Source organism: Neolamprologus multifasciatus, chromosome 8, assembly GCF_963576455.1.
Source record: "Neolamprologus multifasciatus chromosome 8, fNeoMul1.2, whole genome shotgun sequence".
Lineage (NCBI taxonomy): Eukaryota > Metazoa > Chordata > Actinopteri > Cichliformes > Cichlidae > Neolamprologus > Neolamprologus multifasciatus.
Genome location: NC_140446.1, coordinates 9,286,645 through 9,299,624, shown reverse-complemented (window position 1 = coordinate 9,299,624; position 12,980 = coordinate 9,286,645). Strand labels below are relative to the sequence as shown.

The window sequence follows — 12,980 nt, the reverse complement described above, 5'->3', positions numbered from 1 at the left end:
TTACACTTAGCTATATTAATGCGATGGTGTTGTTTAGTATGTTGCTTTGTTTTGTTTTTTTTGCTTGTTTTCTATTCTTTTTCTCTCAACAGGTGATCCCGGAGATATTTTTTTTCCCCCCCTTTCTCACTGTCCCTCTCCCCTTCTGTTTTTCTTTTCCTTCCTCTTTCTTTCTCCCTTTCCTATCCCTCACTCATGTCTGTCCCGTCTGTAACAACTGAAAATAAAATAAAATAAATAATAAAAACAAAGGTTGATCAAATGGACCAATACGGCAATGCCATGATGATCCATTTGGCAAAATATATCCATTGGGTATCCTTGTTGGTCTTCAGACAACAATTCTGACGGCTAAAGAACCAAATAGGACAGGCAAAAAAAAAAAAAAGTGTTGATGTGTGATTCTTCATTTATGTCTTTGTTGAAACTGAGGTTGGTCTAGTTTTGCTGAAAATGAACTAAATGGCATAAGTGTTTTGAATGATACAGTTTATAGTGTCACTTGGCGAGACACTTATTAGTTACAACTAGTTGCAACTACACAAACAAAAAGGCAGTAGCTGATATCAGCCGCCACCCTGTCGTCTAAATCCCGTCACTTCTGGCTCCACAAAACTGAGGCTTCAAAATACAAAGTCCAAAACCAGCAGGTGATGTCACAGAGGGGTTGCAATGGATTTACATCCAGTATCTTCTTCTTTTTCAACTTTAATCTTATCAACTTTGTGACATTTACATATGAACAAAGAATGCACTGACAGTGCAGAAAATAAGTAGATAAATGACATCGACTGTATAAGATCTATGACTGCAAATGTACTGTTTTGTTGTTTGCTTATTTTCTAGGCAGTTCTTGAAAGGTTAGAACAATATAAAGTTGTGGTCACGTTTACATACACTCGTCATTGATGGCTGGACTGATTGTACAGCATTCATCTTTAATGACTTAAAAAAAGGTAAAAAGAAAAAAACAAGAACTGGGGACACAAGCATGAATTTATTTTGGATTTTCTTTCTCTCAGGCATGCTTGTGCGTGTGTGTTTAACTAGTGTGGTGTACAGTAAGTCACCAGTGCTGTGAAAAGCTGCATTTTGCAGATGTTTTTATTCCCCTCCTTCATGCTGCAGTTTTCTCTGTTGAACACAAGATGGAAGTAAAGTCCAAGTTGTGTACTGTTGGTTTAAAAGTGTGTAGAACACAAGCCTAAACTGATTCAGTTCTGTACACTTTTCATCTTAGATCATTTTATATATAGTGATGTCAAGACCCTACAGAACCTCATTTGGGGGCCAACTTCTGCTAATTTACAAAAACTCCAGGGTGCAGTTGACTTGTCAAAAATGTCCCTCCTACATTCTTTTCATAACCACATTTCCCAGCCCTCGATGGAAGACGTCATGTGGTCAAAGAAAGGTGTGAAGGAGAACAAATAAAGACTTATTTACACTTACATTTGACACTTTAAGAATGTGATGGTAGGTGTTTGCTGCGTTTACATACAATGTTCTGATAGATTACAAAATGTGCATCTTGCTTCACTCTAAAGTGTTCTTACCATGTTGTTTCATGCAGGCCAAAGAAACAAGAACCCCCAGAGAAAAAATATCATTATCATTATCATTGTCAAAGGCTGTTTTTTAAAGAACAAGGAAATACTTGAAATCACAATTACTGATTAGGAGTTTTAAGCTATTTATTTTGATTTTCTTTTTGGTCAGCTACCATCTCTCCTTTGTTCAGCCAGGATGGTTTGGATAGCTCGTTTCTGATCACAAATGACATCATATTTAAAAAAATGCATTTTGTCTAACTTTAACTTTAACTAACTTTGTCTAACATTAAAAGTTTTTTTGATGATCTTAAAATGCAAAAACTGTAGGCTACTCATCTACTCGCAAGTATTTTGCTGTCGAGAGCTGCTGTGTGTGTATATATATAAAATACATGTGCAATGTTTATCTGAGTTGATATCTCAATCATCAAATACTGTCCCTCTTTGTTTGTCCACAGTGTTTCTAAGCAGAGCTTGAGGAAGACCAACTAAAGCAGGAATTAAAAATCAAAGTTTTCAATGTGTTTTTGCATTATTCTTTTCCTTCCCCTATAATTTACACTGGAAGTACAGTGTGACAAGGACACTGCTTCAGTGCCCTGTATCTCAAAGCAGTTGACTTGAAATTTTTTGGCTCTCTGCTTAAATGTACATTAGCATAACCAAATAATGGGCTTGGCCACCATAAAATAAAATGTGCCCACCTCTCACAACCTACAGTCTTTATGCATTCTCTATCATCCGAAAACACTGCACTAAAAAATTCAACATCCAGAAGACGAGAATAAACTTTCTAGGACAACCAGTAGTTATTTTTCCATTTAAAGTACCTGGAACCTTTTCCCTCAGGAACCCTTTTCGCAGCATTTAAATATCCCTTCAGGTCATTGTTTGTCTGTGTTTCGGCTACGATGAAGACACGCAAAGGTTATTCAAATTAGCCTGCTAATGTAGCGGCAGCTGCTTTAACACAGGAGAGATTTAAAAACATTTCTCTTTTGTGCTCCCCATTTATAAAAACATAGACTCCAGGCCCATCTCAGCTGTCTCCATTTTCTCTTCTCTCTCAATATTAAAGGTACTACTCTATGATGATCTGTACACACACACACACAGTCCTACAGGACAGTGTACCATCGTGGAAACACACATGAAGTTGCAGGCCACACAAAACGACCATTAGATCCTTTTCCCTGAAGTGGAAAACAACCTAATGGTCTGTTAAGGAGCTGTTAAGGAGCTATGCCGAACACACAAACAGCACTTCCACCGATGGCCACTTGAGGGCTCTAAATATGAGTTAATTCCCATAGACTCCCATGTTAAGATGTCCAGATACACTGCATTTAAAAAGCCTGATAACAGAGTGGAATAAAAAATGGTTTGAGCCTCTATGGTTAGTGTTCCCTTTTCATAATAACTGCACAGCGGGAAATGTTTGTATAACTTATCCTTGAGTTACACTTGAAAAGCTTAGCTAATTAGAGTCAGTGAACTGGACCTTTCCACAGTGTTTGTGGTATTTGTGTATTTTGGAGCATTTTTAATGGAGTTATCTGGCAAGTAATACCGAATGCTGTGGGGTGCTTAACATCTACAAAGCTGGTGAGTATACTTGCATGTTACTTCGGACTAATTAGCACATATGTACATATGTTTGTGCATGTTGCTTGTTAAAAAAGCTTGTAGGCATTACCCAATAACTTAGCATTCCTGCCTCTCATCCAGATTTCATCACTTCTGGCTCCACAAAATTGAGGCTTCAAAATACAAAGTCCAAAACCAGCAGGTGATGTCACAATGTCTATTTATCTTTGGGCTGCACAATGGGGTTACATCCAGTATCTTCTTCTGTTTTATCACCTTTAATCTTATCAACTTTGTCGACATTTACAAATGAATAACTTTTGTAACCAATCCAGATTTATGTTTAAATAAAAGTGTGAGGGAGGTAACAATGAAAATACTGACCATGCTGAAAATATAAGTATAAAAATGGAGTATAAATACTGTATAATATGGCTATTTTGGATTTTCTATCATTACTCTAATATTTGGGTTAATGTCCCTTAGCAAGTTGCACCTCAACCAGAGCAGAGGTAGCCATAAACAAGCTTGTGGAATAATTCTAATTAGAATTCAACCACTCGTCTCAGCAGAATTGGTGTAGTTCTTTAAATGTACTGGTTTCCTGGAATGAACACCAATTTTAAGTGTAGTCCACAAATTTTCCAAAGGGCTTTGGGAAGTCCACTTCAGAAGCTCATTGTTAGCCTCCTTTATCCATTCAAAAACCAGGTCTCATGTGTGTTTGGGATCATTGTCCTGTTGGAACACAAAACTGTTCCCTTGTTTCAACTGTCTAGCTGTTGATTTGAGGTGAAGTTAAAGAATTTCGAGGTAGTCCTCCTTCTTTATTATTCCATCCATTTTGTGCAACATACCAGTAGCACTAGCAGCAAAACAGCCCCAGAGCATGATGCTACCACCGCCATGCTTGACAGTTTGTGCAGTGTTCTTAGGTTTAAAGGCTTCCCCGTTACTCCTCCAAACATACGTCTTGTCATTGCGGCCAAATAGCTCAATCTTTGTCTTATCAGATTAGCTTGAAGATGTCAATTCTGGACCAGGGGCACCTCTCAGTCATGAGACTTGCTTCACTGTGGACAGTGATGCTGTTCTTCAAGCAGTTTTCAGTTCATGGCAGGCTTAAGCCTTGGCATCCTAGCCAATTTCCTCTTATCTGAGGGTAACAGTTTGGGTCTTCTTCCAGATCTCTGGCAAAGTGGTGGTACATCCAAATCAATTCTACTTACATAAATGTAAATTTCTTGTATAGCGCTTTTCTACTCTACCTGAGCACTCCAAGCTGAAAACGTCAGCTTGCCTTATTCACCCATTTGTACAGGCTATGGTTTTTCTATGTTTTTTTTCTACGTAAGTACGTTCTATCTAACATTTGCACACACTCATACTCCCATGAATGCATCTGAGAGCAGTTTGAGGTTAATGTCTTGCCAAAGGATATTTGGCATGCAGACTGGAGCAGCAAGATCCAACCACCAAGATGCAGATCAGTAGATGACCTTCTGTACCTCCTGAGCTACAGCCACCCCGATTGTATGTACAGCCGCAATTGTACATAACTGAACTGATGTTGGAATCCTCAGTTGTTTAGAACAGACCTTCCCAGCTTGCGTAAATCTACTGTTCTTCTGAGTTCCTTGGATTTCCCCATCATTCTGAGTATTGGTCAATCCAAAGAGAGCTGTCAAACAAATACTTTTTATACTAGCAAAGAGAAACTACCAGTTGTGGTAGGAATTAAGAGGCCTTGGCCTTGTTAAGTTAGAAGACACTGTAGAACTGTCAGCACCACTTAGTGAGTGTATGTATAAATCTGAACCTGTATTTATACTTTTGATACTGTGTGGAGAAAATGCAAAATATATTCAACCTTTTGCACTACAGATGTATGCTGTACAATCATTCCATTTTGTAAAAAAGAGCAGTTCCAAGAAACCATTAAAAGCCCCAAATTACCATGACATTCATGCCTGTGATGAGTGTGTGTAAACATCTGACCGATACTGCAGCTCATGGCTCATTTTTTAATAGGTAGTGATATAGTCCACATGAAGTAATCCCAGGCTGAGTCAGCAGAGCTTGAATTTCTAGCAGCGCTCCCTGAAATGAAGGAAACACAGAATGACTAAACTCTGTAATCATCAAGAACAGGAGCCGAGTACATGTCGGCCCTGATTTTTGCTGTGATCTTCACAAACTTACCATTATTTATTTATCCTGTCCGAGCTGACAGAGCACACTGGCGTTTCATCAGCAACACCCTGCTTTTCGCCCATGCAGCTTCTCACACTGACACCCAGGCGCTGCACAGCCCAGCCACGACCATCAACGACAGATTTGCTGAGCGGCTGGGGGTCGGTAGCTTATTGCTCGCGGGCATCACTACAGTATCTGCTGAAGGAAGGAAGAGTGTTACTCATTCACTTCCCCCAGTCGGATTATTTCTCCAAAAGCAGTGGAGAATGGGAGTGTCATGACTCAGCTTCTGGCCACATCCACCCTCTCAGTTGTGATGATGTAACAGATGGCATATTCACCCTCATTAGTCACAACAGAGGAAAATTCATTCCTAAATGTATCGCAGCTACTCAAGCTTTGATTACACAGTTAGTCTTTTCTGGGTATAAACACAGCTTCAGTTAGCAATGAGAGTCTGCTACAAACAGAAATATGATATTTTGTCTCTGACTACCGCAGAACCTCAACTGGTGCTTTTAACAAAGAACTACTAAATACATTTCTGCAGCTATACATTAACTAAGGGAAACCTTTGAAGTGCCTTTAATGCGTATAGTGAAACATGTTATAATATGATGATATTTCAGCATTTCCTTTGAGATTGAGTGCAATTTCATAGACATTGAGTGCTTTGTTTTTCCCTGCAGGGCGGCATGGGAGTAATAAGAGATGTCAGCATAAATAGCTGCCACCTTCATGCACCATTTTCATTGCAAAACCAAGAGAGACGTCACAGTCAGTCGGTGTCAGCGTTACAGTAGGTAACACACGCATATAAAGTGCACAGTGTGTGCATATGCGTGACTGTTACAATCTGAAAATAAAACGTGAAAAATCACAGATTATGTTTCTTTTCTTCATGAGAAATCATCCCACTTTCTCCTCGCTCTCTCTCTCTCCTCACTCCTCTGTCTCTCATGAAGCGGGCAAGGCGTAGTGTGTGGTTGGTGTGAGATAACAAAGGCTGAGGAGTTCACCATTATATAACTTTTGTGGAGGCTGAGGAGGTGGAGGAAGAGGAGGAGAGGCAGCGGGGTTAGCACGTAGGAAAAGGAGGGCAGCATAGGGCCAGTAGCCTACAATGCAGCGCTCGTTTGTCTTCCACATAACACACAAACATGCACACGCTCGCACATAAATGCCGGCCTCCTTTTCATGCTCTCCATCGCCGATTCAGCTGGCTCCACTCGTAATATTTGAACTTTTCAGCGTTTTCAGCTTTTGCGTTCCCACGCTGACAACCACGCATAAAGACTTTCAAGTGAAATCACCATTTTGCTCTCTTTTTCTTATGACTGTGTCTGTGTGCTGTTTGCTGTCCCTTCTCTGAGCTGAACTGCTCACATGCAGAGGCCCTCTAACTGTAACTCTCCAGCCCCACCTTGCCTGTCCTCTGATGGCCTCCCACTCATGCCACATTAAACATTTAGAGAGGCACTCTGGATCTTTGTGACACCGTCTTTTAGCGCCGCCAAGCCAACAGCCCTCACACTGTGGATGCTCGTCAGTGGAAACCTGATACAGCAGTCACACTGTTCCCATTAACCATCCCTATCTCTCTTATGCACATGCACTCCCCTCAAATGCAAAGTCAATTCAGTTGTTCAGGAAGGCCGACCTCCTGTGTTGAGAGCAAGACCTGCATTAATCAATATTGATTCCTTGAGTGTGAACTTATGCCTCGTGTGTGTATGAATGTGTGTGTGTGTGTGTCACAGTCTGACTCTGCTGCAGTGAGGTGTGACCCAGTGATGGGTGTATCCCGACCGGTGCAGTAAAAGCGCTGCTGCTTGTTGCCTGCAATATTTTTTTGAAAGAAATGAGAAGAGACGGATCTTGGATGCCAACTCTGTTTCTCTGGACCGTCACGTGGCTCTTGTACACTTTAGCAGCATCTCATTGTGAGATCCACTGCATGACAAAAGATGAATTATTTAATCTAAATGACTGAGAGAACATTTCACCATCATCTCCCCACTTTTTTCAGTGACTTCATTGAATTGGAGGCCCCGCTCTCATTGCTGCACGAGCCTATTCTCGCGAGGATTGCACCTCTTTACTACACGTACACGCACACACACACACACCACCATCATCACTCCTCCTCCTCCTCTTGTAGCCAGCCCCTCCCTTTCCGTCTCTGCTCGCCTCTCTCCTCTCTTCAGTCTTGCCTGCCTGTCAGAAAGGTGCTTTAGTATTGGAGGCTAGGCTACCCTCCTCTCGGACCCTGTACGAGAGCCTGCCGCTGCAGCTGCCGCCGTCGTACCCCAAGGCTCGGGCTCCCCTCTCACGGCTCCAACCATGGCAACCACCGCTACTTCCACCCGGTTTACTGATGAGTACCAGCTATACGAGGAGCTCGGGAAGTAAGCAGCCTCAACGTTACAGTGTGCATCGTGTTTGTCTTGTCGTTTTGTCCCCCACCCCCGCAACCTCGCCTCATATTATTTCTGGTTAGCCAGCTAGCAGTGATAGTTAGCCAAAATTGCTTGTAGACTTAATTCTGCTGCCTGCTTTTAGTGGTCTGTCAGTGCATGCTAGCAGGCGTGTACTATTGTCGTAGTGCAGTCAGGCTAAATAACCGCTGCTATAGGCTAACAGCTGCTCGGGCAGTAACGGGAAGAGCGCACTAACGTTCAGTTACTAGCCAGGGAGCTACCACGCTGATATTGATAAACTGGCCGAGTTAGCCGACTAGCGTTGCGTCTTTTAATCGCTGGTAGGGATGAGCAGAAGGCGCAGATGTTGGTGTATGAGCAGCTGCTGGCCTTTCCGCGTCTGGTAGCCGGTGTTCTCTGGTCTGCTTGACCCGTCAGCCGGGCCCCGAGAGACGCCGGAGACGTAGCCCTGTGACATTTCACCAGCCCACGGGGCTGGCAGCTCTGTGCGGGCTCGACCTAAGGCTGTGGTCGCTAGCTAACTAGGCCGACCCCCCCCCTCCCTTTTTTCTTTTTTTCTTCTTCTCCAAGCAGCTGCAGATGATTTGTGTTACTGTGTTGAGTAACGCTACGTACCCCTGGATCAGTTAATGAGGAAGTTATTCGGTCCAACCTCTGCCGCTTTTATGTTTGCACTGTAATACCTATAAGCTCCGCGCACCAGCTGTCCCCTCCATCATGTTATCAATAAATGAATCGCTGTTAAGGCTCCGTAAGAGAGCCGATCTGTGATTTCTGGGTGGTTACAAGGGCAATTTGGCGTTTACTGTGTAAGAGGCATGACGTGTTTTCTCGGTATTTTGATGACGGCAGAAAAATCAGACTGCTACCTCCTCTGCTCCAGCAGCAGCGACAGCATCTGCTGTTCTTGGCCGGCTAAGGCTTTTATCCCTCAAATCAACAGCAGGGCGACGCTGGCCGTATAAAGATACACTGCCCTTAATTTCAACTGCCACTTCCACTCTGTCCTTTGTAATTGACAGTAATCGATGGCACTGATTACATAGCCAGTCCACTGGCACACACACACACATCTACAGATCTTCTCTCCACTGCCCCTGATCTTCCTCCAGACCGACCACTTACCCTGGCTTATCTTTCTGCACCTGTTTGATAATGAATTTTGCTCCGTCATAGCTTATTAATGTCAAGTCACGGACTTGTACTTGTGTCACCTGTCGCTTCTCATTTACTGGTTAATCATCGAGACCAGGAGCAGTGTGCAGCAGAAAGGAGCAGCCCTCCATATATCATCCACCGCATTAGAAAAAAACAAAACAAAAAAAGGAGCCCTTCTTCTCTTTTAGGGAAACTCTCGAGGGCCCGAAACTGCAGGTTGTCCAGATGCTATGAAAACCATGTGTAATTACATCTTGTGTAACTGCTCAGACTCAGAATCACCAGAGCCACTGTGCGAGCATTCATCTAGGTCAATATGAAACTCCTCAGAGTGGCAGGCGTCTTGTAGTGTGCACTTCCTTTTATGTTTGAGTGCATTTGTGAGTGTGAATGTATTAAATGTTGACGATTGTTGTGTGAAACGCAGCCCAGTCTCTGTACTGCCTGTTGCAAATTGAATTTCCTCTTGGGGGGAGTAGGTTGCATTGTGTTGTGTGCATATCAGAGATCAGAGAAAGTACTCGGTCGTTCATATTCATAGCTGCTTGAGAAGCTTGTTATGACTGCTGGTTTGCTTGATTGTCTCACCTTTTCAGGTTGACTGCCCCTGTTATAGTGATGTAGTATATGATGGCTGTAAAACAAAAAAAAAAAACTGAGTCTGAGACAGAGAGACGGGCAGAGAAGGGGGGAAAGGGTGAGATTGTTAGTATTCACAACAAACCACTGCCACATGTAGATGCAGCTTCAAATGTCACACTTTGTGTGTGTGTGTGTGTGTGCGTGCCAGAGAGGCAGCGTCTGAAATGGAACTGATTTTTGGTTGTTTATGTTCTTTCTTCTTAGGGGAGCTTTTTCAGTGGTGCGTAGGTGTGTAAAGAAATCATCAGGACAGGAATATGCTGCAAAAATCATCAACACTAAGAAGCTGTCTGCAAGAGGTATGCTAACACCACACTCACTGACACAGACACCGATGTGCGTTTGCTTTGTTTGTGATAAATATTGAGCAGTATAGCTTATTTTCTTTGTACGCACCGATGCCACGGAAAACCATATTCAGAAGCAGTTTGTAGTTGAAATAACAGGTTTAAATTCATGCTTGTGGCTAATCCAATGCACTAATGCTTAACAAATCAAGGTACTTCACCTTATCGTTGTATAAATCCCATAAATTCAGTGTTGTTGAAAATCAGTTCTGTCACTGATTTGTTTTTTCATCACCTCCTGCTGTGGCTTACCACTGATATTGAAGTTATAAAATATCCCAATATTGTCTAGAAAAATCCTGCTTATTGGAAATTGTGCAGAAACAGAAGTCCCATGATTCCAGTTGCAGAGGAAATCTTTTATTGGGTCGTTGTGTCCGTGGGGAGTTCTTATCAGAATCTTCTCTAACGCTCTTTAGAAACTCTGTATTAAATAACTCTCAATCGCTCCTCTGTGGTGCGAGCAGACGGCCGCTGTACAATTAATTGATTGGCGCTGCTGCTGCTGCTGCACAGTCCACACCTGAATTTTATGAGTTGCTTCACTTGTGTGCCTCCCTGCAGACGTTCACACCCACATGCTCATGCATGGTGTGGCGTGTAATGTTGCAATGATGACGGGAGCTTATGTCACTATGTCAAGACCTCCCCTGACTTCAGGTTTTCTCAGTTTTGTATGGGTCAAATTAGTGCTGCAGATTCCTTTCTGGTATTGACACACACACCTAGCTTCCTTTGTTCTCCTTTTCTGTACTCTTTTGTTACACCTTTGCCTTTCTTTCTTTCTCAGCCAGCCTTTCTCTCATTGCCTTTCTCTCGTCTTGCTGCAATGGGGGATTGGTTTGTATTGAGGCTAATCCACTTACGCTAAATGTATCTCATCAACCACTAAGACCCCACGGATTCCTTAGGCGCCTCCCTGTTGTTGTCTGTGTCTTATGGCATTTGTGTGTCTGTGTGAAAAGGGAGACAGAGAGCGGGAGTTATACTAATGGAGTATGTCTGTTTTGTGTGAGTGTGTTGTAATGCTGTTATTGTTCTATCCCTCCCATCAAGCGTACACATAGGGCAGCTACCAGTATTAATGTCCCACCAAGGAAAAGTACAGGCTCAGCAGAAAACTGTTGGCTCTTTGCAGAGGCATGGAGTACAATGTAGGTCTGTGCGTATGTGTGTTTTTGCCAGGGGAGAAGAAAGCTGGCCAGGAGAGGAGGAGGAGATTTTCAACAGTGTAGTCTTGCAAGAAACTTGGTGACACTCCACACCAGGGGAGGGAGATAAAATGAGACTGAGGAGGAGATGCAATAGACTGAACAAAGGAATGAATTAGAGAATTTGGTGCTAATAGAAGTATTGCAGTAGGCTGTCTTGACTTGCTGACGCAAGATGCACCTACACACAAACACAACAGCGTCCACACCAGGAGGCCGGTGCGTGAGCAGGCATCTTGCCCAGTAGGATTTGGGTGGGGCTTCTTTTTTTTTTTGTCTGTCCTTTTTTTTTTTTTTTTAAAGCCCAATAGGGCAAGTCTGACCTCTTGCATGGCCTGGTGGGTAAGTCTCCCAAAGCTCTGGTAAACACTGCAGTAATCTGGGGGGGGGGGGGGGGAGGAGGAGACAAGGAAGGAAGGAAACCAAAAAAACAGGAAGGAAGGAAGTGGGGGGAATAGATAAATGTAGGGAGTTGGCTGTGGTATAGTTTTGTCCACAGGCCCTTTGGGATGGATGCAAGTGGGCAGCAGCATGCGCAGTAGGCAGTGACACCCACCTGCTTCTCACTGTAAAGAAATGGAGGTTTTCATTTTGGCAGCTTTAGCTAAGTGGGGTAGGGGTTTGTTTGGCTGCCAAAGATTTGTGCGTGTAATTAATTAAAATGACAGACTGTGAGGTAAATTGTGAAAAATGTAACAAAGTGATGCAAAGTATTAAATCTGCACTGGCGTAGCATGAGTCTATCTGCGCAGTATGAATGCTCTGTTTTATTTTGTTGATTGGAGTGACTGGAAGGTTGATGGCTGCTGCATTGTCTGCAGCAACAGTGTGTGTGTGTGTGTGTGTGTCTGAGAGAGAGACACAAATGGTCTGCTTTAATACTACTTTAATATTTTTTCTTCTCCTCCTACAGTTAGTGGCCTGGGGCGATATTATTGTTCCAGTAAAATGATTTCTCTTGCTCTATTTTACAAATTGCACTTATTGCTCAGCAATTTCATCGCTGGTTCATGGCTCATCTCCTGTTGCCAGAGTCACTTATTACTGTTGTTGTTAACAGAAAACTAGTGAGATTCATCTGTTTTCTCTCTGAAGGAGGCTTAGAACTCTGAATTACTTTTCATAACATCTCTTTGTTCCATGAGTTTTTTCTTCTTCTTCTTCTTCTTCTTCTTCTTCTTCTTCTTCTTCTTCTTTTTACAGAAATTGAGCAAAAAAATGGTTTTCAAGTAAACGATGCATAAATATATATTAAAAAAATTCACCAATCTGTAAATTTATTTAAATATGAAAGGTATTAAATCACTGAAATTGCCTACAGAACGATATGTATACCTGTTAAACCAATTATTGGCACAAATCTCTTATCAGCCAATCACATGGCAGCAAACCAACACATTTAGACATGTAGACAACCTGCTGAAAGTGAGCATAAGAATGAGGAAGAAAGCTGATTCAAGGGAGTTTGAACGTAGAATTGTTGTGGTTCCAGATAGGCTGGTCTGAGCATTTCACAAATCTACTGGGAATTTCCCAGAAAACCATCTCTAGGGTTTACAGAGACTGGTGTGAAAATGCCACAGGTCAGAGGAGCATAGCCAGATTGCATCAAGCTGATAGAAAGACGCATAAAGTCAAATAAACAGTTGTTATAACCATGGTATGCAGAAGAGCATCTCTAAATGCACAACACATGGAAGCTTAAAGCAGTTACAGAAGCAGAAGAACATACTGAGTGTCCTCCATATCAGCTAAGAACAGGAAACTGAGTCTACAATTAACACTGGCTCTCTAAAATTGGGCAAAAGAAGATTAGAGAAGTGTTCGCTGGTCTGAGTCTGCTGC

At 42.5% G+C, this 12,980-nt stretch overlaps 1 protein-coding gene and 1 long non-coding RNA gene across 16 annotated transcripts in view; one reads left to right on the top strand and one right to left on the bottom strand.

Moving 5' to 3' along the window:
• Positions 1-392: 392 nt before the first annotated feature.
• LOC146512466 (uncharacterized) lies at positions 393-9,788 on the bottom strand. Its single transcript, XR_014875641.1, has 3 exons — positions 8,393-9,788; positions 5,343-5,531; positions 393-5,240 (listed from the first exon to the last, which is right to left on the bottom strand). It is a non-coding gene; the product is annotated as an uncharacterized LOC146512466 (long non-coding RNA).
• LOC146512465 (calcium/calmodulin-dependent protein kinase type II subunit gamma) overlaps positions 7,492-12,980 on the top strand; it is a 42,009-nt gene continuing 36,520 nt past the window's right edge. For 4 of the 15 annotated variants that reach the window (XM_085169737.1, XM_085169735.1, XM_085169732.1 and 1 more), the window contains exons 1-2: positions 7,493-7,744; positions 9,782-9,876. In XM_085169737.1, coding sequence (XP_085025863.1) covers positions 7,680-7,744; positions 9,782-9,876 — 160 coding nt within the window. In that variant the 5' untranslated portion in view covers positions 7,493-7,679. Of the gene's footprint in view, positions 7,745-9,781; positions 9,877-10,863; positions 10,936-12,980 lie in introns of those variants that run through there. The other 11 variants (XM_085169733.1, XM_085169734.1, XM_085169731.1 and 8 more) reach the window with 5 other exon arrangements.